The sequence below is a fragment of the Planococcus citri genome, chromosome 2 (assembly GCF_950023065.1).
Source record: "Planococcus citri chromosome 2, ihPlaCitr1.1, whole genome shotgun sequence".
Taxonomy (NCBI): domain Eukaryota; kingdom Metazoa; phylum Arthropoda; class Insecta; order Hemiptera; family Pseudococcidae; genus Planococcus; species Planococcus citri.
The window spans coordinates 18,944,625-18,970,050 of record NC_088678.1 but is presented as its reverse complement, the minus strand read 5'-3'; the positions used below and the strand labels follow the sequence as shown (position 1 = coordinate 18,970,050).

At 34.2% G+C, this 25,426-nt stretch overlaps 1 protein-coding gene across 1 annotated transcript; it reads left to right on the top strand.

Moving 5' to 3' along the window:
• Positions 1-2,116: 2,116 nt before the first annotated feature.
• On the top strand, positions 2,117-20,053 carry LOC135834889 (transmembrane protein 205). The gene is made up of 4 exons (XM_065348868.1): positions 2,117-3,472; positions 15,302-15,489; positions 15,598-15,764; positions 15,868-20,053. Exons 1-4 carry the CDS (start codon positions 3,231-3,233, stop codon positions 16,162-16,164), a joined length of 894 nt encoding a protein of 297 aa, XP_065204940.1. The 5' UTR covers positions 2,117-3,230; the 3' UTR covers positions 16,165-20,053.
• Positions 20,054-25,426: the final 5,373 nt, after the last annotated feature.

The following is a 25,426-nucleotide window of genomic DNA, read 5'->3' as shown; positions in this document are numbered from 1 at the left end:
TGCTGCCCCCATTGTGGATTTTTACCCCCGGAAATAAGGTTTTTCTCCCATATTTCCTCAAATTGCGGTCCTACTCCAAAAATGGAGTCTATAAAAATTGTTTTACGTCAAATTTCCCATCAGATGGCCTTTGAACCAACATCGTCCCCCCGAGGGGGGGGGTGGACCTACAGTTAATTGAATATAGGGAGTTTTTGAATATGAGCCACGATATGTATGAAGGGTGGAAAGAGGTACTCCCCACTGGAATAATTTGAGGTTATAATCCATTCTCCTACACTTGTGTGAGGTCAAAATTGTTGTAAAAAAACAGATTTCGTACCTATCAATTATCATGGACTCACATTCAAAAACCCCTTATATGTATTAGATTGACCGCAGGTCCACCTCCCTCGGGGGACGAAGTTGTTTTATAGATCATTTGATGGGAAATTTGATATACAACAACTTTCATGGACCCCATTTTTCGGGTAGGACTGCAATTTGAAGGGGTAGGGGGAAAACCTAATGGGGGGCTAAAATCCACAATTGGGGGAAAGGTCATCAGGAACTGGTGAGACACTATAAGGAATAAGGATTCGTGTTTAGGGTGTAAAAATGGACTAGTATACCAAAATTCAACTTCCCCCTGAGCGTTTTTTATTATTCGATGCAGTTCGACTCTAGGTCCACCTCCCCTGGGGGGACGAAGTTGATTCATAGGTCATCTGACGAGAAATTTGACGTACAACAACTTCTATAGACCTCATTTTTGGGCTAGGACCGCAATTTGAGAAGATACGGGAGAAAAACCTCATTTGGGGGGCTAAAATCCACAATTGGTGGGAAAGCAAACTAGTGACAGACATCAGAGACACCAAGGATTCGTGTTCAGGTTATAAAAATTGGCCTGTATACCAAAATTCAGCCTGTATGCAAGCGTTTCCCAATCAATGCCAATTTTCTTATGCTAACATTTAGACACTGTCATGACACTAACGGTAACTGTAAGTAACTATCAAGTAGCCGACATGTCTCTGGCAATAACTGTTGGTAACATTTGGAAATCATCAAGAAACTAACTGTTACTGAGTATAACTATCAGCAATCGATGAAAAACTGTTAATTACTTACAGTTTTTAACAAAAACTGTTAATTACTAACAGTTCTTAACAGTAACTGTTATAAAATTGTAAATTACTGTCGGTCATTGTCACAGAATTTCTGCAAGGGAAAATCGAGTTGTGGTTTATTCTGGACCAATTTCACGAGTTGATCCGTATTTGTCCCAATTTTCAGGTGGACCTGGAGTTTGGTTTTTGACCGGAAAATTCATGTAGAAAGTTTGGAAAATTTTACGAAAGTTTTGTCTCATCTGAAACTCCCCCCCCCCCCACGGTCGGAATTTTGCTACTTCCAGACATTCTGATTTCTGAAGCCTCCAACATGATTTTAGATTTCTCCAGAATTTTATTTCTCTGGAAAACCATGGAAAATAATGTTGACAGATTCGTAAAAAAATTTTTGAAATTTGCACGAGTTGCTGTCTCTTGTCTGAAACCAACCCTTGGAACTCAAATTACGCGATTTCAAGAAATTCTGGAGCCTCAATTGGGATTCTTGATTTCTCCAGTAGATGTGAGAATTTATTTGGGCAGCTGAGAATCGGTTGTAGCGTATCCTTGGCATGTTTTACGTAAAGATTTATTCACACATCAGCCGATTTCAAGGTGGACACTTCGAGTGTTTTTTTGACCATCACATTTTTTGAAGTACTTATTGTCTGGAAATCAGCTCAAATGTGCATTTATCCTTGAAAACAGGTCAAGGGTAAATGAAAGCTCAATTTTCAACAGCTCAAATTGATTTTCACACCTTCTGGAGAAATTTTAAAACTCTGAAGATATCGAAAATCAATCTGGAGGCTCCAGAGAATGGTTTGAAATGGTGAAATACAGTTTGAGGGCGTTGGCTTGACCAATTTCCATCATTTTTACTGAATAACTAAGAACATACTCAAGTATGCATTTTCCAAAAAAAAGCTCCAAAAATTGTCAATTTTGAATTTTTAAAAAATCACTGTAGACAGCTGAAATTTTGATTGAGGGGCTTCAAATCATGCTCTTTCAAAAATCGTGTCTTTCGTGTCCCTTTCAAATCGAAGGCAGGTATATCTTGAGAGGTTCGCTCGTGAGCTAAACTCAAATTCTGACTGGTTCATGTATTCCTGAATTATGGATAGCTACTGGCCTTCCACTATCATAATCATCAGCATCATTCTAGTACCAAGTACCAATCGACAAATCGACGCCACTTCGCAACCATTCGTTCGCCTTCGCTTCCCAGTTCCCCTGTTCGCCGGAATAGATTGGGACGTCGGGGACGGGTCAACTGATGAGCCAAATTTTTCGGCATTCGTCGTTAAAACAACCGCACTCGCAGTGATACTCGTTAATTACCCTGGTTGCGGTTTGCGGTTATTATGGTTATGGTTAGTGCAGCGAACTAGTTCAAATGACGCGGTCGAGTCGAGCATCGACAGCGAGTTAAAAAACCATACGAGGCGAGACAGGGCGAAGAGGCGAGGAGCAGTCGCACGCGGCGTACGTGTCAAAGTCCATGTACGCGATCTACTTGTGTCTTATACTCGTCTCGTCTGCGAGCTTGTGTGAGTACATAACCCTGTATATTTAGTGTTAATCGTGCATATGTGATTGTTGGCTGGTGCTCGCTGGTTTGTCCCCTACGCGACCCCATGCACGTCCATATGAGTATATCGCTATCGCTACACACGAGTATCAGCAGTTCGACTTCGCGTTCGGGTTCGCGGTATCCACCATCAAGGCATCAACCATCATTCCCATGGTCTCTTGTGCTCTGACTCCGACTTCGAGTACCAGCTTCAGTTTCGGTAGTGCATGTGTAGTATCTACAGCTAAGCGGACGTTCATCTATTCGTGTAGACGTACTGGCAGCTTGCCTTGCCCTCGCGATCGTGCTTGAAAATTTTTGTGAATCGGCCATCGTGTCACGTTATTGTGCTTTTACGAGTAGTAGGTGTCAATTTGTGATATTCGCCGGTTTGCAGTGCCCCTTTTGCAGATACACCGTTTCGTGTTTGGGTTAGACTTGCGATTTGCATCCAGCTCAAAGGCTAGTTGTCTCGTAATTTGGCCAAATTTGGATTGCGAAAGCCAACCTGTGTTCGGATTCAGGAAGCGATAATTGTTACTCGAAGCAATCGAAGCATCATGACGAACCAAAAATTGTCAGAAGATAGTTTGCCCCCCGCACCACCGCCTCCTCCGATGCCATTGTTGGGTAATTGCCCTCATCAAAATGCTGAAAATTCCAAGAAATCGGTCGCAGCCAACCAATCTGAACATGTTACCTATAAAGCCGACTTATTGTTCCATCTTACCAGCTTTACTCGTTGGTGCTTGGATGTGTTGAGTGCGACGTTGCAGAGAATCAAAAAATCAAACACTTTCAGGTAATAACCTCTATAGTCTATACTCTACCCTATATGTTTACTGTTAGTCTTCTCACATTCGACATTCTTTGAAAGAATTCCTCTATCTGTTTACAATTGTCTCTTGAATGGTCTGGAGACACCAAATCCCTGCTCTGCCAATCCTGCCATGTTTCGAAGTCGAAGGTCTTCTCGTTCTCGTTGATTAGTGTAAGTAATTCCAGCTCAGGTTTCATTCGAATGATGTAACGTTAACTCGGTTTACATTTAATTGAAATAGGGTATGCTGGTGTGAGGGTGTATCGAGTCACAAATGGATAACAGGATAACTGTACAACGAGACAACGACTGCACCATTGTAAAGCGAGTTTCATTTTTCATTACAAAATACCATTCGTAGTGCTTGATACACTCTTCATTCAGCTCATCAGCTGCGATAGATTTTCAGACTCTCCTTCACCCTATCTCTTTGTCATCCTCATTGTTCCTTACTAAAAAGGCATCCCAACTTGTACAAAAATTTTTCAATTGAACAAAACTAGATCGAAAGACCATACGAAAATTTACCAGCATCAGCTAAAACTTTAGATGCCAAAACTACAGTTTTCAATTTTTGATGAATATTTGAAAATCAAATTGGGGTTGAAAATGAGAGATGAAAAAATTCACCAAATTGATCTAGATAGCTCATATCTGAATTTTAAAATATGCCTTATTTTCGACCCCCCCCCCCTCAATCGATTGGAAATGGTTTTAAATAGTTTTGAGAAGTTCTGGTGGAGTCTCTAGCTGAAGTTATAAGCTTGAATGGGTACTCCTTGGTAAAATAAGTGAAATTCCCATATCCTCAGATTTTTGAAGTTTTGATGAAACATTGTTGGGTAGGTACTAGGTACCTTTAAAAATGAAGTTGAACCCAAAAAATATTTCCCCACCCCACCACCCATTGTTCACATTGGCGAAAAAGTATTTTTTTCGGAACGAGTTTTGAACAAAAAATTTTGAATTCTCCCAAAATACATACAAGAGAAGACATGAGTCTAGCCACATGAATTTTTTCAAAAATTTTTGACCTCCCGGAGAGAAGATGACGAAAGAAAATTTTAAACCGGCATTCTATCTAATTTTTCCTCCAGGTGAGTCATCTTCAAAAGTCAAAAAACTCACAAAACTTTATTTTTTGTGTCATGGCACCACCAAAAAAAACGTTATTAGGTACCAGTGATATTGTTTTGAAATGTATCATGCAAGTCTCTAAAAACAGTAGGTATAAAATCAAACAACTTCTTGAAAACCCATATGGTGGTTTTTTCGCTCTAGCCTTTACCAACCTGTTTTGGGAGAAATATCCCAGTTAAGTACGAAAAATAGTACATATTTGCTGCATTTGAGATCGTACAAAAAGCTTATAAATTTTCAAACAAAAATGTAGAATACTTGGTAAAACATTTTTTTTATTTTTCATTTTTTAACTTACATACCTAAGTAGGTATAAGGTAAAGTGGTTAATTGTCTAAAAGTGGCAACATTGGAGTTTTTCATTTCAGATACGTATACTCGTAAATGTAACCTGTGCCAGTGCACTGGCTTCAAGATCATATCAATCAAAATATGAGAGGATTTCACATCTTTTGAAAGCCTTATTTTCGAAAAATTGGTCAAATTTGCGTGGCAATTTTTCTGACTAAAAGTGGTCATTTTAAAAAAGTCCAGCAAAAATTCAAAATTGACCACCCAAAAGTAATGATCGAGCCCCTTAAAAAATGACGAATAAAATTCCGCAATTTGATTAAGAAAGCTGAAAGTTGGTCTATGCCCCATTTTCGATCCACAAAATCGATTAGGAACGGTTTCGAACTGTTTTGAGGAGTTCTGAAGCTACCAGGAAATTTTTCGTTGTTCGAATTTTTGCAAAATTCTACAGAAGGATGTTGCAAAGCAGAAATTTACTTTATGCCCTTATTTTAATAAGCTGAGTCGACCTGGAGGTGGTTTATAGCCATTCTGGAGACACCAGCAATATTTTGGAGATTCCAGATTTTCACAAAGTGCCTTAAAAACTGAACAAATCAACTTTAGCAATAGGTACTTACTTGACCTATTAATTTTTCCAAAATCGGTTTCTGCCACTTTGGACATGTATATTTCGCCAGCGATTTCATAATTGAAAACGTTGAACAATAGGTATACAGTTCAGAACTCACAAATAAAGCTGATTTGGCAAGAATGATTGTGTAATCCGCCAAATCGCTTTTTAACATGCTTTAAACACGTTCACAGGACGTTGAAGTCCATTTCGACAGATTTTATGAGATTTTTTGAGGAACAGAAATATCCAAAAAATTGATGAAGGCTTTAAAGCGGTCTAATAAAACCATTTCCAGTTGACTCGACATGTTGAAATCAGGGTATACAGTGAATTTTTTGCTTTGCAACTTCCTTTAGTGAAATTTTACAAAAATTTCAACACTCAAAAATATCCTGGAGCTTTCAGAACTGCTCAAAATGGTTCAAAAACGTTACCATTCAATTCGGAGAGTTGAAAATAGGGTACATACCGAATTTCAGCTTTCTAGGTCAATTAGGTAATTTTTTAATTTTTTCTGGCCCAGATTTGATTTTTAAAAATCTACCAAGAATCGAAATAAACGTTTGAGACTCTGAATTGGTTAGAATACTTCCGTCATAAGGTGATAGTCTTGTATGCAATCAACGGAGTAAAATTGCTATAAGTAATTGAAAACAAGTAATCCTGATCTGAACATTTTATCTCTCTTGACATTTTTGAAAATTTTCAGCTCATGAATCTAACATGGTGCCAAATCATCTTGCTTTAAAACTTTTTGAGTTGCAACGATTTTCAATGAGTGAAGTTATACTGAACTATCCCTTAAAAATCATCAAACTTACCAAAATCATTACTTGGCTTTAAATTTTTCTGCTTGAATGCTCAAGTGGCCACTTTTTAGAATAGGTGGCCACATTTGGGTATTTTACTTCATATCTTAGGTATCTGTTTCAACTTTGAAAATGACACAAATTTGCAAAGAACCTTTTTTTGTATGTAGAAAAAATTTCACACAAAAGTTCTCCGAGCTTTTTTGGAATTTTTGAAATCGAAAGAGATATGCAAGCAAACCACAAATATGTAGAAAAAAATGTACTTTCTGCGCCACACAAGTATATCATTTTTAAAAATTAACAATCTTGAAATTTAATCCATTGACGTCAAATTGAAAAATGATTTCAAAGATAACCGACCTAACTCAATGCGTATTCGACTCAAGAATCTTTGATGAAAAATTGGTAAATCCATTTAGTAGGTCAAATAGGCTCAAATTCAATTTCAAAATTTCAAAATTTTAGGTTTCGGATTCTACTTGACCTAGCAGTCACCCATGTCCCATAAGGTCATCGTCTGATTTTCTCATTCAATTTTTTTCACAGAAAAAACAAGTCAGATAAAATACGATACACATTCACGAATTAATCTTCTCGTATATTTTTACCTGAATGGTCATTTCTACGAAAAAATCACAGATATTGAAAAACCAGAAGTACCAAAACTGATCGATGACCCCAATAGAATTAATTGGTAAAACCACTAATCTTGCCTTTTTATAAGCACCATCGTCTTAGCACGTAAGGTGCGTATGGTCGTTAAATTCATACATACATATTTTCTCACATCATAATTCTCTACGAATGAAAACTTACGCATACGTATTTTCCAGAACAATTACGATAGATATGCTTAACGTACTTGAATGTAATTACATTGATCGATTAGATTGGTAACGATGCATCTCCAAAAAAAAAAAAATTTAAAATGGTATTTTGATATGGTAAAATTTATTCAATTGAACTTAAGTAGTTTCAGCCTTCATCATCGTTATGATTATGTAATTATTTTTATCGTTCATTATCGACGATATCTCGCTGTTACATGTTCGCTCATTTTTTTTCATCATCGAGTTTGGTATTTTCTGATTAATTTGAACGAATATTTTTTTTTTCAAAATTCGACGTTATTTTCCAAAATCAAACTTTCTAGTCCCTTATCTAGTCCCTTAAAGATCACTGATCAGTGATCATACTTCACCCTTGGAAAAAAAGGCTAATTTGGGCTGGTGCAATGTTTCAAAATACTTTCGTCATTCTTCTGAAAGAGGTATCGAATCGAAGTACGCGAATAAGGTTCGAAAATTCCAACCACATGTTTGTCCTAGCACAATAATCGACTAGGTACACAATAATTTAGGGTAGCTGGGATGTTTTTCTTAACTCCTATTGTTCGTATGAATAAAGAATTACGAATGTGACGTGAAATGAGATTGGAGGACGTTACCAGAGGTTGTTTTTTTTACTTTCGTTTCGTTTAATTTCATCTCGACAATTACGAGACGCAGGTAAACGCTTTGGTGCTTGACGCGTCTGTCGTCTACGTACTAATACGAGTACGTCTACATTAACGAAAATATGTATTTTTTTACGTTCTTGAGATGACGGAAGCAGCCGTCTACGTGCACGTAGTCCATAGGTATTTCACACATAACATCCGTATGCTGAAGACGTGACGTATTACGTTGTTTTTGTTTTTTTGCAAATTACGTAGGTACCTACATACAAGTTCAGCCTCAATATGGGGCATTTTTCGACATTGGTACTAATTTACGCGAATGGCCTCCAGATTTGCATATAAATTCGTTAAATGGTACACTACCTGATACGAATCGACGCGACGCTGACTAGAGTTGGATAAAAACCAATATTTTGGTTAAAAAAAAAAAAAAAAAAACCTCCAGGTCATCAGACACGGATGAGATCGAATTTTTACAGTTAATTGAGAGCTACTGACGATTTATGTATACGAAAACAAGACCTACACGTGTTGTGATTACAGTATAGGCTACAGTTCATTTATACAAAATTTAAAATTTTCCTGTAATTGAATACGAACTAATTCATACGTGAAACACGTGATCATCGAGTACTTGGGTAATGGGTACGGTAAATAAAGTGCTAACTGTATAGAATGATACGATTATTAGGAACTCGAATCCGATCTATTAATTTGTTTGTAACTCGTGAAGTCATGAGTCATGACGCAGTGTTAGTAGGTACTTAGCACATCTATGAGAACCTCGATCCTATCTACGTAATATGTAGGCTACTACGATGTCATAAACACTTCACAGACTCGTTGAAGATGTCACAAACATATGGAAATGCCCAGTTGTTGACTATAAGGCGAATTGGCGCTGAGTAATGACGTCAATGGCTGCCTTGGTCAGGCAAAGCGATGTGAATTTCACATTCATTAGCACGGAGTTCCCCAAAAAAAAATCCATTGATGTGGTACCTTCGATATCGTGCGAATTCTCGTCATAAATACGAGTATTATTTTCTTTTTATGGTCTGGGAACATCAGCCTTTGGGAAATTCTAATAGGCAAGTTGGTTATTTTCGAACATGTTCTGAAATTCTTGGAATCATTTTTCAAATTTTTCGATTTGGAGATGACGGTTCAAATTTACTCAAGCCAGGATCTTTTGGGGTCAAGTGTTTTTTTTTTGTTTTCAAAATACATGTTGCAAGAAGAGAATATAGAAAATAATGAACAAAGTTTGATGAAGAAATAACTTCTGATCATTTCGGCAACAAATAGAACTTTTTAGATATTTTGGCTGTTACTTACCTACTTGCCAATTTTGAAAAAAAAAACCAGACCTTTTAGATGTTTCAGCAAAAAAGCAGGGATTTTCTGCAAAAATGTGGACTTTTTCATAACTTTGCCAAAAAAATGAGATTTTCTGTCAATTCTGAAAAAAAAGAGGAGGGACTTTATCAAAAATTGTTGGCAAACTTCTGGACAATTTGGGTAAAAACGGGAACATTTAGACAAAATTTTTATTTAAAAAAGCACTTTTTGACAATTTTGGCAAAAAATTTCACTTTTCGACAATTTTGGCAAAAAAAAGTCACTTTTAGACAATCTTGGCAAAAATGTCACTTTTTGACAATTTTGACAAAAAATGACACTTTTTAACAATTTTGCCAGAAAATGACACTTTTTGACAATTTTGGCCAAAAATGGGTACTATTCAAACATTTTGACCAAAACTGGAACTTTTGCACAATTTTAATAAAAATGAACACATTTTGACAATTTTGGGTAAAAATTGGACTTTTTCATAATTTTAACAAAAAATGGAGCTTTTTTAAAAACGTTGGTAAAAATGAACACCTTTTTGACAAATTTTATAAATGATATGTTCTTTTTACAATTTTGGCAGGAATGAACACCTCCATAATTTTTATAGGAAATGTGACTTTTCGACATTATGCCAAAAACTGAGAATTTCTGACAATTTTGGCAGCACTGAACATTTTTAAACAATTTTCGTAAAAAATGGCACTCCTTGACAATCACGTCAAGAATTCGACTTCCTGACAATTTTGTCAAGAATGATAATTTTTACAACGATTATATTATAAAACAAACCATCAACTATTTGCTGATTGCAAGACAGTTTTTGCATTTGCTTTCACTATTGGTTGATTGTTTCATTGGTTATTGCTAAACTGGATAGTGGATTGTACATAAATATCAACTTGAAGCTGATCAGAAAGATACAACCTTTGGACAATTTTGGCAAAACATGGTGACTTTTTCAAAACTGTTGATAAAAAGTAGGACTTCTGCACATTTAGTAAAAATGAACAAATTTTGACAATTAAGTATCATAAAAAATATGACTTTTTGACAATTTTGGAAAAAAGGAGACTTTAATGACAATTGCAGCCAAAAATGGGTCTTTTTCAATATTTTGGCGAAAGTAGAACTTTTGCACAATTTTAGTAAAAATAAACACACTCAAAAAATATAGTCCAAGAGCTATACCACTGGGATTGGGCCGAAATAACTGAATGCTGGAGATGGTCTTAAAAGTTAGTATACATACCCCTATTTTGAAAACACTTGGTCTGCCGATCCGCAGCTGCTGCTTTAAAGCTCAGTGAAAGCTCGAAAGTTCAAAATTTTTCTGAACTTTCAGCTGAGAAAACTGATGGCTGAAATTGGTGCCCAATTATAGCATTTTTCGCGCTGAATCCGAATATATCGGTCTGCCGACCCATAAGTGCCGCCAAAGCCCCGCCAGACTGGGTCAAAAGGGGAGCAAATTTGACAAATTTCATGTTTTTGGGCTAAATTCTCATAAAAAGCTACAAAATCGGGTTAAAAATTATTTTCAAGCAGTTTAACGGAATGCTCTATGGCTAAGATGATTTTTAGGCACCGAAATTTTTCAAAATTTTCATTTTTTGGGGGGATGGGCGTGAGGGGAGTATTAATGAATTCAGCAAATATGGCTTTGTGATACATCAAAATATATGTTTTTTGGGCTGTAGAATTCATTTATGGCAATATTTTTCACATTGGAGGACAATACGATCAAAAAACATATATTTTGATGTATCACAAAGCCATATTTGCTGAATTCATTAACACTCCCCTCACGCCCCACCCCCCAAAAAATGAAAATTTTGAAAAATTTCGGTGTCTAAAAATCATCTTAGCCATAGAGCATTCCGTTAAACTGCTTGAAAATAATTTTTAACCCGATTTTGTAGCTTTTTATGAGAATTTATCCCAAAAACATGAAATTTGTCAAATTTGCTCCCCTTTTGACCCAGTCTGGCGGGGCTTTGGCGGCACTTATGGGTCGGCAGACCGATATATTCGGATTCAGCGCGAAAAATGCTATAATTAGGCACCAATTTCAGCCATCAGTTTTCTCAGCTGAAAGTTCAGAAAAATTTTGAACTTTCGAGCTTTCACTGAGCTTTAAAGCAGCAGCTGCGGATCGGCAGACCAAGTGTTTTCAAAATAGGGGTATGTATACTAACTTTTAAGACCATCCCCAGCTTTCAGTTATTTCGGCCCAATCCCAGTGGTATAGCTCTTGGACTAATACGACTTTTTTATAATTTTAACAAAAAATGAGGCTTTTTAAAAATTTTGGTGAAAGTGAACACCTGTTTGACAAATTTTACAAACGATGTGACTTTTACAATTTTGGCAGGAATGAACACTTCTTAATAATTTTTAAAGGAAATGTGACTTTTCGACATTATGCCAAAAACGGGAACTTTGTGACAAATTTTGGCAACACTGAACATTTTTTAAAATTTTCATTAGAAATGGCACTGTTTGACAATGGAGTCAAGAATTTGTCATCACCCTAAATTATAAGACAAGCCATCGGCTATTCGCTGATTGCTAGACAGTTTTTGCATTTGCTTTCACTTCATAGGTCGATTGTTTCATTGGTTGCTAAACCGGGATGTAAAAAAATATCAACTTGAAGCTGATTAAAAAGATGAGATCTTTGGACAGTTTTGGCAAAAAATTGAGACTATTTCAAAACTGTTGACAAAAAGTAGGACTTTTGTACAATTTTTGTAAAAATGAAACTTTTTTTGACAATTACGTATCATAAAAAATATGACTTTATGACAATTTTGAAAAAAAAAATAAAATTTTTATAATTTTGCCAAAAATTGTGCTTTTTTGAAAATTTTGGCAAAAAGTACTTTTGGACAATATTAGCAAAAATGAACACCTCTTTGACGGTCTTATAAAATGCAGCACTGAACATTTTGTAACAGTTTTCATAGAAAATGGCCTTGTTTGACAATCATGACAAAAAGTGGGACTTTCTGGCAATTTTGACAAAGATGAACATTTTGTTGACGATTTACATAAAAAAATTGATTTTTTTTTACAATTTTGGCATAGGATGAGACTTTTTTGAAATTCTAGCAAGAAGTATAGGACCCTTGAACAATTGAGGTAAAAATTAATAATTTCTGGCAATTTTTAAGAAAAATGTGACTTTTCCACAATCATGGCAAAAAATGGAACTTTTTGAGGATTTTGGCAAAAAATAACACATTTTGACACTTTTGACAGAAAATGACGCTTTTTGACAATTTTGGCAGAAAATGGCACTCTTTGACACTTTATTAGTCAAAAATGATGCCATTTGACAATTTTGGCAACAAATGACAATTTTTGACAATTTTGGCAAAAAGTGACACTTTCTGACAATTTAGGACAAAAATGGGTCCTTTTCAAACATTTTGATCAAAACTGAAAGTTTTGCACAATTTCAGTAAAAATGAACAAATTTTGACAATTTTGGGAAAAAGTTAGACTTTTTTATAATTTTAACAAAAAGGGTTTTTTTGAATAATTTTAGTAAAAATGAACACATTTTTTGACAAATTGTATAAACAATGTGACTTTTTACAATTTGGGTAGGAATGAACACTTCTCGATAATTTTTACAGGAAATGTGACTTTTCGACATTATGCCAAAAACTGAGAATTTCTGACAATTTTCGCAGCAATGAACATTTATAAAGAACTTTTGTAAAACATGTCACTGCTTGACAATCATGTCAAATAATCAACTTTCTGACAATAAATTTTGTCAGGAATGATAATTTGGTTCACAACGATTTACTACGTATAAAACAAGCCATCAGTTATTCGCTGATTGCAAGACAGTTTTCGCATTTGCTTTCACCTTATTGGTTGATTGTTTCATTGGTTGCTAAACTGGATTGTAGATATCAACTTGAGGCTGATTATAAACATGTGACCCTTGGACAGTTTCGGGAAAAATTGAGACTTTTTCAAAACTGTTGACAAAAAGTAGGACTTTTGCACAAATTTTAGTAAAAATGAAGACATTTTGACTATTTTGGGATAAAATTGGTCTTTTTTATAATTTTATTAAAAAATTGGGCTTTTATCATAATTTTGGTGAAAATGAGCACTTTTTTTGACAAATTTTATAAACAATGTGACTTTTTTCAATTTTGCAAGAATGAACACTTCTCGACAATTTTTACAGGAAATTTGACTTATCGACATTAGGTAGATATGTCAAAAACGGAGAATTTCTGAAAATTTTGGCAGCACTGAATATTTTTAAAGAATTTTCGAAAAAATGGCACTGCTTGACAATCTTGTCAAGAAATCGACTTTCTGACAATTTTGTCAGGAGTGATAATTTTCCACAACGCTCACTAGATACGTATTTAAAACAAGCTATTAGTTGGTTATTCTTTGATTGCAAGGCAGTTTTCGCATTTGCTTTCACCTTATTGGTTGATTGTTTCATTGGTTGCTAAACTGGATTGTAAATATCAACTTGAAGCTTTTCAAAAAGATATGGCTTTTTTGACAAGATTGGCAAAAAAAGTACTTTTTTGACAATTGCTGCCAAAAATGGGTCTTATTTGAACATTTTGACCAAAACTAGAACTGAATATTTTGGGAAAAAATTAGACTCTAAGTATCATAATTTCAACCAAAAATGGAGATTTTTCAAAAATTTTGGTGAAAATGAACAACTTTTTGACTTTTATAAACAATGTATAAGAAATGTGACTTTTTGACATTTATGCCAAAAACTGGGACTTTATGACAATTTTGGCAGCACTGGGCATTTTTTAAAATTTTCATTAAAAATGGCACTGCTTGACAATCATGTCAAGAAATTAACTTTCTGACAATTTTTTACAGAACTGATAATTGATTGCAAAGATCTCGTACTTATGTATAAAACAAGCCATAAACTATTCGCTGATTGCAAGACAGTTTTCGCATTTGCTTTCACGTTATTGGTTGATTGTTTCATTGGTTGCTAAACTGGATTGTAAACATCAACTTGAAGCTGATTAAACAGATGTGACCTTTGGATAGTTTTGGGACAAAAATTGAGACTTTTTCAAAACTGTTGACAAAAAGTAGGACTTTTGCACATGGACAATATTAGCAAAAATGAACACCTCTTTGACGGTTCTTATAAAAGGCAACACTGAATATTTTTTAACAATTTTCATAAAAAATGGCTTTGTTTGCCAATCATGCCAAAAAATTCGACTTTCTGGCAATTTTGACACAAATGAACATTTTTTTGGCGATTTTCATTTTAAAAAATTGATTTTTTTATCATTTTGGAAAAAATGAGACTTTTTCAAAATTTTAGCAAGAAATGGGACCCTTGAGCAATTAGGGCAGAAATGAATACTTCCTGGCAAATTTTTTTTTAATGTGACTTTTCCACATTCATGGCAAAAAATGGGACTTTTTGCTGATTTTTGCAAAATTTGATGAAATATGTGACCACGACCTCTGAACGTTCCAGCAATAAATGGGAATTTCTGACGATTTCGACAACTAAAGCGATCTGTTTGGTAATTTTGGCAAAATGTAAATTTGATGGCGATTTAGACGGAACATAGGACTTTCGCTAAAACAATTTATGCAAGAAAACCAGGATTTTCTGACTTCTGCAGTCAATAAAACAAGAAATTTTCATTGTTTACTGCATTTTTTCCCCCTTTTGCAATATTATAAGCTCAAATTCTGCAATTTTTCAGTCTTTTTCAACAGTTTTTTGCCTTTTTGAGGATTTTGAAGGGGTTTTTAGCATATTTTGTTCAATTAGAAATTATTCCTTTATGTGAGAAAATAGTTCCGAACAGGTGCAGAGTAGGCAAATTTAAGAGAAGATGCGAGCATGCCACTTTTCTGACTTGGAAAAAAGAGGCCTTCATTGTAATGTACCTTCGATCTCTCCTTCTCTGCCGCGTTATTTGTACAGTATCTAAGTATAATAGGACCTACCCATTTTAGGCGAGGCGTCACTTTTTTTAGAACTCTTTTCCAAACGTCCTATGTGTATACTTAACTATTTCTATCCATTATTTTATTTACCTCCGCATATTTTTAAATATTTTTAACATTTTTTTTCGTTTTTTTGTTCACAGAGTCGTTAGGGGCACTTCGCAGCCCGTTCACGTCCTGTCCATTATACTGGTGGCAATTCTATCAGCGGTTTGCTTTCCACTAGAACGTAAACAGAGTAACTTATTGGCGTCCAGATTTACTTATTTAACGTATTTCACCGCTTTCTCGTTGCACGTCGGATCCCAGTTTTGGATGACCTTTGTTTCTGGTTAGTATACCTACCTATATACTTCCACCTATGCCTACAGATACTTGGTTATTTACTTAGTTATGTACATAATTAGATATTAACTCAATCTGTTTACATTTTCCGCAGGATTATCGTTGTACTTCAATTTAGCTCGTCATGCGTTCGGAGACGTTCAAAAAATCCTTTTCCCTCGATATTTCACCCTAAACTGCACATTGAGCGCTGTCACAGCCATACAGTTCGCTAGATTGTACACTTTTGCTCAAAATAACGATTTCCATACCTTTCTACAAGTAAGTCTCATCACACAACCCTTTCTTTGCTCATACGATAAACAAAAATTCATCACTTACCTATACTATAAGGTACTAAAATCCTTATTTTTTCAAATTACAGCTGATCACATTGACCTTGTGCTTCGCAGTCGAATTCTCCATTCGTGTATTCCTGGTTCCGTCCGTACTTGAATTAATTTCCTCGAAAACAACGATCGAAAAAGCCGCCGGAATCGGTCAAGAAATCGGACACTACGAATTAGGGCCTTTATTAAAATGCCCTCACTATATGTCCCTTCATCGATCATTTCGTAAAGTTCACATGTACACGGCGATCGGAAACATCGTGGCCATAATGTGTTCAGCGTTTCATTTGTACTTTCTCGCTTACAAGTACACCGATAAATTAGTCATTTAAAATACCTATTAACTCAATTTACCTATCTACTTTCCTGCCTAATTTCTCATTTTGTCTTTTTCATATATTCTACTCATCTAGCTCAATTTTATCTTAGAGCATTTCAATTTCGGCAGCTTATTGTACCTTACCTACTCCTATACTTGATTCTACCTACACTATGATAGGTATCGTATCGTATAGTGTAGTTCGTGGTATAGTATCGTTGCCAAAAAAAACACCAAACAGTATTAAGAGGGCGCTCTACGTATTGAACTTTTAAAAAACACAACGTTTTGACAACTCTCCAATCAATTGGTCAATTCTCCAATAAAAATGTATATTATTTGAGGTGTTGAATGGTTTCATTCGCTTGAACAAACTAAAAATTTAAATATTTTGAACCTCCCCCCCCCCTCAAAAAAATAATTCGAAACTGAATCCCTTCGCTAATCAGGGATTTGCCTTGCACTTTTCAGATATCTAAGCTTGTTGGAAAAACGCAGTATTTACTTAGAGCTTCCTCTTGAGTATATTTTGTAGAGCTAGATTACATTATTTATTTTACTGCGCATAGCTGCAGCAAATATGGTAGCTAATTAGCCACCATATACGTTTGTGTGAACCGCTTTCACGGACTTTTTGATAATTAAATTTTTTCCCAAGCGGCACTTAAAATATGGTACTGCTTCGTTTGATAACGCCGTCGCGTCAACATCAACGTCACTTTATTTGTTATCTTTGTCTCGCTAATTAGTTGATAATTATTCGTTTTTATGCATCGATACTAATCAACACGAGTATTGGGTGTCTTTTGAAAACATTATCGAAATCAAAAGTATGTTCATAAATTTTTAGCCTGATTTTCTTAAGAACAAAGGATCACTCACAAAATTTGTTTGGAGGCTCCAAAATCCCATTTCCATCAATATTTGGTACGTTCATGTCCAATCCGTTTTTTTCTTTAAAAAAAAAAAAAATTATTCATGTTTTGTCAGACTATAAAAACATTTTAGCCGGAGGAATTTCAACGAAATTCGCAGAAATTTGGTACCTATTTAGGCTTGGTTTAACGTTGGATTGAAAGGGTTTGAGTGGGTATAACCTTGACCCAAAATTCGCTATGCCCACATTCAGGACTCAATTTCCCCCCCCCCAAAAAATGATTTTATGCACCAAAAGACCTTGAGAAGTGACCAAAAAGCCCCCCCAAAAAAAACATTGCAAATTGAAGTGTCCTAGTTTTTAATTTTGAAATGTATTAGAACTTTTTGGCTAAAAAACGAGACTTTTGGGCAATTTTGTGCAATAAATAAACACAAAATAATTTTATTTAAACAAAAAAAGCTTGAAAAAGTCACCAAAGAATCCCCCCCCCCCCGTGACCATGATTAAAAAAACGGAAATTTTTGACTACAAAATGAGAATTTCTGTAATTTCTGGTCTGACAAAAAACGAAATTTTTGGGTAATTTCTGGAAGAAAACGATATTTTTTGGAATTTTTTTTCAACAAACGACGTTTTTTTTGGCAATTTTTATAAGTAAAAAAATTAAGGATTTTTGTCAATTTTTGAAACAGCGAGAATTTTTGACGATTTTTGATAAAAAGAAAAATTTGACAATTTGAGTAGATAACTGATTGAAGAAAAATTACATGCTTAATTTTGGGTCATTTTCGAAAATAAGGACTTGAGCAATTTAGCTGAAGAGCGAGACAGTTTTATTTGAAATTTTTTTTTCAATTTTTACTCAAAAAGCGACGCTAAAAGCAAAACTTGTACAATTTTTGAAAAAGAAAGGCTTTTTGAAAATTTCTGACTGATAATGAAAAACTTTGAAGGGAATTTTTGGGAAAAAACGATACTTTTCGTAATTTTTTGCAAAAAGTTGCTGTAATAGCTACCTATTTTACGAAAAAAATAATACTTAACTGAGGATATCTGTTAATTTATAAAAAACGATAATTTTCCACAATTTTGGGCAAAAAAAAAACAAAAAAGATAATTTTAGTAGAAATTGGCAAAAACGACAAGTTTGAGTAATTTTTGCAAAATGTGAAGACTTTTCAGCAATTTTGATGGAAAGCAAGAATTTTAGGGAATTATTTGACAGAAAAATGATTTTTTTTTTGTACTTTTCACCAAAAATGAGACAAACAGCAAAACTTGTACATTTTTTGCAAAGGAAAAGGCTTTCAGGAAATTTCTGACAGAAAAGAAAAACATTGGAAACATTTTTGGAAAAAGTGATACTTTTTGGAATTTTTTGCAAATAATTTTTTTTAGCAATTGTGCGATTAATGATTGAGGATTTGTGTTATAATATTTGTGAAAAACGATTTTCCACGATTTTTGGCGATAATTTTAGCAAAAAGCAGCAATTTTTGGAAATTATTGGCGAAAAATACATTTTTTTGTGCAAAAAGTGTGACTTTTTTACAACTTCTTTTTGTTAAAAAACCAGAGTTTGAGGTAATTTTTGTCAAATTTGGAGTAAAAGAGCATGACTTCAATTTTGCTAAAAAGCGAGTAGGCCCATTTTTTGAATTTTTGACTAAAAGCGAGATTTTGACAATTTTATCAAAAAGCAGAACTTTTTGACAATATGCAAAAAAATTATATGTGCCTCTTTTTTTGCAATTTTTGTTGAAAAAGGGCAACTTTCCGGCAATTTTCTCAAAAAAAAAAAAAAAAATTCTGAATAAGTAAATTTGTAGATTTTGGAAATTTTTTAACGACATAAAAGTGGATTCTCGTGTCTTTTTCAACAATTTTTAATTTTCGGTTATCATTGGAGCCTCTCCAAATTAACCTGGAGGGCTTAAATTTGAAATTTTCGACTTTCCAAACCCTCCTCACCCTTTTTAATCATTTATTCTACACGCATTTCAAATTCGGTGCTAAAAAATCTTACTCGGCGGACTCATTTCGTGCCTGATTCAGCTGATTAGCGAGACAAACGAAACCTGCTATTCGAAAAATAGGTAGGAAGTAAATATATTGGCCTACACTTACGAGTATTTTCATTATACCTATTTACCCGGTGTCTTATTTTATAATTACTACTTATTGCATTTTGCATCTAACGTAATCAAACCTTATAAAATTACTGGCATAGCTTTTATCGCCAATACATTCGAGTATTATTATCATTGTTGTTGTTTGTTTTTTTTTCTTCTCATTCGTGTTAACGTGTTATTTGTGTTCGTGTATTGTATCCTTACTATTGATAGTGTGTCTGTGCAAACTCCTGTATGCTGCTGAGGATCAGTTGGTGAATTATTATATTTCCATTCCTTTTACTTTCTATCCCCTTGTGTCGTTATTGTTTCGTTACCTATTCTGATTATATAAGTGTATCGTTTTCGATCGGTTGAAACTGAAATTTTAGTCCGTATCATCGCAAATCTTGTATATTCTATGTTACTTTCGGACTACCTACTCGTAGATTATAATAAGCCAATGGCGAGTGATTTCTTTAGTTTTAACTGACGACTTTCAAAAGCGTGTGATATTTAAGTTTATATTAATGAATGTGTTGTATGTGAATTGTGAGTGTGTGTTTGTGAGATTGTTGTTGGTGTACATAATGTGTGTGTGTGTACCTTTTACAAAATAAGTAAAAATATGTACCTATTTTGTATATTTTCGATAGGTTGCGAACCTCTCGCCGTCTCGTCAGTATTATTTAACATATTTTCGTCAATTTTTATCATGTAGGTATGTACTCTAGATGATGACTGATGAGATGAATCTGCCATTTGTAGGCACTGCTAAAGGTACCTAGCTTATTAGTTAATTATGTACGCATAACATGTATCTGCATCGTATCGGCGCTTCCTGTACCTACTTTTTTAAGATGTACTTTTCGTGTTTCAATGTTTAATAATATAAGGTCAACTTTTTTGTACTTTGTTGTTCTTCTTTTCAACCAAGCTGATCGTTTCATCTTTTCTACGTAGGTAAATGCGCCGTCATGTCTTGCAATAATCAACCTTTAGTATGTGCCGCCAGTGGCGGATCTGAGAAAAAATGTTCACTTACAAGAACATCTTGGCTGTCCAGGTTCAATTTAAAGGAGCATGGTCTGATAACCCAATCACCAAAATTTTGGCTGCCTGATTTTTTATTTTTTTTTAATTTTTGGTGGATTTTTAAAAATCTAATATTGACTATTACTTCAAAAATTGTCCAGAATGAGTAGAAATCAAATTGGGCATCGAGTTGTGGCTGATTCCCAACGTGTTTGAAGTTGATCCTCATTTGATACGATTTGCAGGCAGAATCCTCGAGGGTGTTTTTTGATCAGCATCCTCCAGTTATCTTATCTATATATCATCGAGAATATTCTGGTCAAAAAAAAAAACAAACGCACTCGAGGTGAACGACTGAAAATCGAAACACACGTGAATGAACTCGTTAAATGGTCAAAAATAAGGCACAAATCAACTTTTAGCTGACCAAATCATTATCCACGCCTTCTGTATACTGAAGCTTTAAAATTCCAGACAATTGAAAATCACACTGGAGGCTCTACCAGGGTGCCCGAGGAAAAGTAGTGCAAAATTTCAGATTTGCATATAAATGGTAGGTACTAGGTAGGTAGGTAGGTAGGTAGGTACGAGTAAAAAAAAGTAAGATGAAGAAGTTGCCTATCTTGGAAATTGAAGGGAAAAAATACGTTTTCAAAATCCAAGAGCCAAAATCCAATTTTGACCACGGGGGTCGGTAGTACTTTGAAAAATGAACAAAATCAAGTTACCTATTATGACTTTTTGCCTAACTTGCAAATTGAAGGAGCTACAAATATTTTTTATTTTGAAAAATCGCGATGAAAAAAATAAATGAGGAAATTAATAGACCTATTATTTCAAAAAATGAAAAAAAAATTGTTATGATCATTTTTTTTGTTACTTACTCTTAAATTTAAAAAGGTTTTGAAGCTCAACAATTTTCAATTTACTGAAAATTTTATCAAAATTTACAATTTTTGAGCTTCAAAAACTTCTTAAATTTTAGAAAAATGAAAGAAATGATCATAACAAAATTTGTTTATTTTTTGATGTAGTATTCACTTCCTCATTCATTTTTTTCATTGAGATTTTTTGAAATTGAAAATCATTTGTAGCCCCTTCAATTTGCAAGTTGGGCCAAAAGTCATAATAAGTAATTTTGTTCATTTTTTAAAGCACTACCGCCCACCCCCCCCTCCGTGATCAAAATTGGATTTCGGCTTATGGATTTTGAAAATGTATTTTGCCACTTCAATTTTGAAGATAGGCCACATCTTCGCATAACTTTTTTATTAGTACCTACTACCTACTTGGTTGCGTCCAAATGAGAAAAAAATTCCCCCTAAGTAAAAATTGAAAAATTGAATAACAATTGAATAAATGTGTTTTTGAATTATTGTTTTGATGCAAAAGAAAGTAAAGGATTCTTTTGTGTTTCATTGAAACAATCATACAAACGCCCATTTTTAAAATTATTAATCAATTTTATAATTTTCAAGCAGAGAGTTTCTCTCCTTTTTGATGGGGGGAGGGAGGGGGAGGCGACAACATTTTGTGAGTCCTACTTGGTGCATTCACCAAGGGCCCCCAACCTACCCGGTCTGCCACTGACTCTTGTTGAATTGCTGATGTGTCCCGGCATCCTCTGTATAGGACGAAGGAATGTTCAGTGAGACCAGGTACATGACTGTGTTATCTCGTTTGTATAAACAATTTTCAGGCAAGTAAGTACTTTTCATTTGTTTGTCTTGAAATTTTTCAAATAAAGCATGTTAAGTATTATAATAACTATCCATATACTTTTTTATATATTTTTTTTTACAAAATACTGGAATCATACATACATATATTTATGTGATTTAAAGGTGTTCTGGACCTTCTGCTAAACCTCATCAGGAGTTCTATTGTATCAGCAATGTACATTTAATTAGAGTAGAGCTGTTTTGATTGAGTGAAATGCAACCAGAAAGGGTATGATTTATCGTTACAACAAAAAAGGGGGAATGCACGACAAAAATAAGGGGTCTAAGCGACAGAAAAAATTACTTGAACGACAGGCGTTCTATATTGCACAGTAAAAAAATACATTTAAAGACAAATTATCATCTTACACATCAACCAGATACTGTAATCAAAATTCACAACACAATAATATCTAGAAACGACTAATTTTATGATTAAAAAATGGCAATTTATACAATCAAAAAGAGACTACACCAACTACACATTTGCAAATTGATAGAAAAAAAAGTTTTATTGCACCAATACCATTCCGGATTTAGCTGGCCTCCCATACTTTCGTTTTTGGCCGAAGGGAATAGATTTCGCCTCAAGGGGGGACCCATTTCTGACAACTTTGCATTCCAAGTACATGTTTACATGTTGTTCTTTTCATGAAATAAAGGCATGAGCAAGTTGATAATTTCAAATTTTTCAATACAATGCTGATTTTACAAATTTCCATACGTGAGTTTGAGGAATTTGTCGAAAGTTTTCCAATGTTTGTCTGCAGATTTGAAGAGTTTAATCAATTTGGGAGTAATTGAGTGTTTGGCTGTGCTAGAGTTGGTGAAAAAAAAGGAAGAAGTGTTGGAATCGACTGGAATTTGAATCACTTTTTTGTTTTGAGCAGCCCATTGATACCCAGAGATCCACTCCTTTAAAGACACATCTGGAGAAGTGGCAAAATGTAGACTGTTTTGAATTACAACTTAATCATATTCCATTGTATCAACTATGTGCAGTTCAATCACTATACCCAAGTACAGATATAGTTGTCACTGAAAATCATACTTTGTCATTCTAACACTCATATCTGTCGGGAGAAGTAGTCGTGATTCATAAACAAAAATAGTCATGATGACGACCTGTTTAGTTGTTTAAAAACTTCTGTTTTTAGCATCGACCTTTTAGTTAACCTAGACGGCTACTCATACGCAAAATTATCCCACTGGTTATGTCGCCAACTCTGTGGATTTCAAATTAGAAACAAACACATCTGCGCATGTCTCAGGAAACGTGTGTGTGTATTTTGCTGTCAGTGGATTAGTGGTGGAAGTGGGGATGCTGGTGGTGTTTCCGTTTACTGTTCACAAACATCAATTCCTGAGACATGCGCAGATGCGTTTGTTTCTAATTTGAAATCCACAGAGTTGGCGACATAACCAGTGGCCTTAGTTTGCATTGGAGTAGTCGTCTAGGTTAACTAAAAGGTCGATGGTTTTTAGTACGAAATTTGTTGTTAATACCCCTCTTATTGTCGTAAGACTTGTCTGTCATTAAAACCACCTTTTTTGTCGTTAATTAAATATTTCCCAACCAGAAATATGTCTGGTTATGCATATTGCATTTTACTTGAGAAGAATAGAAGCCATCTCACCAATATGTTTCCTATTAAGTGTGAAAGAGCAAATTATTGCAATGAGAGGCATGTACATAATCAAAAAAAAGGAGGCTGAATATGCAGGAATGAAGGTGGAAGATGTCATAGAAAAATGTAAAAGGTATCTCATTTTGGTTAGATGTAAGTTCATAGTCGATTGGTTTGGTTTTTATTGTTTTTTAACAGTTGACTGGAATAGCCAGTTAATTAATAGTGTTTTGTAGTAAGTAATTCATTTAATGTTAATTGATTTTCAATTTTCAAATATTACCCAAGAAGTCGTCATTTTTTGCCTACATTTACTTAGTTGTCAAAAAGTCTAACTATTGACGCTTTTTTAGCTGAAGTTTATGACCAAACGACTCCATCCAAAGCTGATGAGATAGCTTGTAGTAAGTAATTTATTTAATGTTGATTGATTTTCAAATATTACCCAGATCAAGAAGTCATCATTTTTTGCCCACATGTAGTTGTCAAAAATCCTGAAGTTTATGACCTAATGACTCCATTCAAAGCCGATGAGGTAGCTCGTAGTAAGTAATTCATTTAATTTTAATTGATTTTTAAATACTTATTACCCAAGAAGTTGTCATTTTTTGCCCACATATGCTTAGTTGTCAAAAAGTCCTAACTGTTGACTGGAATAGCCAGTTAATTAATTGTGTTTTTTTCAGCTGAAGTTTATGACCATATGACTCCATTCAAAGCCAATGAGGAAGCTCATAGTAAGTAATTCATTTAATTTTAATTGATTTTCAAACATTACCCAAGAAGTCGTCATGTTTTGCCCACATATACTTATAGTTGTTAAAAAGTCTTGATTTTTGCTCAAATTACCCAAGGCTTGCTTTTTTTTTTTTTAGCAAAAATTGACCAAAAATTACCAAAAGCCGGCAAAAGGTCTAGTTTTTTATCACATTAAGTTTTTGCAAAAAAAAAAAACATTTTTTTGAAAAAATGAAAAATTGCAAACAATTTATATTTTTGTCTCAGAGCATTATGTACATTACCTCACAAAATTGGTAATAAAAACTGAATAAAAGTGGGGTAAAATAATAATTGCAATTATGTAAGTTTGAAAACAAAATGAACATTGTAGGTACTTAGTACCTACATAGTATACAAGAATACTCAGATTACCTACAGAATATTTTGGAAAATTAATGTTATCTAGAATTTTTAATTTAGAATGGAAGTAGATTACATTGAAGTAATGAAGTAAAGGTACTCTCTAAATTTAAAGCAGTCAAATTTCACTGCTTAGCAGTCACGACATTTTGCCTTTTTAAAGCAGTAGTTTTTTTTACTGCAAAACAGTGAAAAATTACTGAATTGGTCAGTCAAAATGATTTTTTACTGACCAATTCAGTAATTTTTCACTGTTTTGCAGTAAAAAAAACTACTGCTTTAAAAAGGCAAAATGTCGTGACTGCTAAGCAGTGAAATTGACTGTTTCAAATTTAGAGAGTAATAGGATGTTTTGAATATATAAGTATAATCAACGTTCATATGATTTTAATGTGTTTGTATGGTGCTTAGAATATCAATATGGTAAGATAAATAGAGTTTCAGATTGGTCTTCTGAAAAACCATAATGTTAACAAAATTGTCCATGGAACACTTTGGAGTTCCTGAAAATGTGAAAGGATCAACATTGGAAAATTTTGGGGCAAGGTTGGTCATTTGTTTATTTTGTTTTTTGAATTATAGGTAAGTTTAGACAAAGTTTGTAGATGTAAATGAATAGAAAGTACTTACCTAGCCATGGAGCTCAATTGCTTGTGTTCTGAATATTGATAAGTAAGCAATTCATTCTATTTGTGTATTTCGAGTTGTGTAGGTACTCAATTTTACAACAATCTTCCTAAATTTATTCTGATAAAAAACG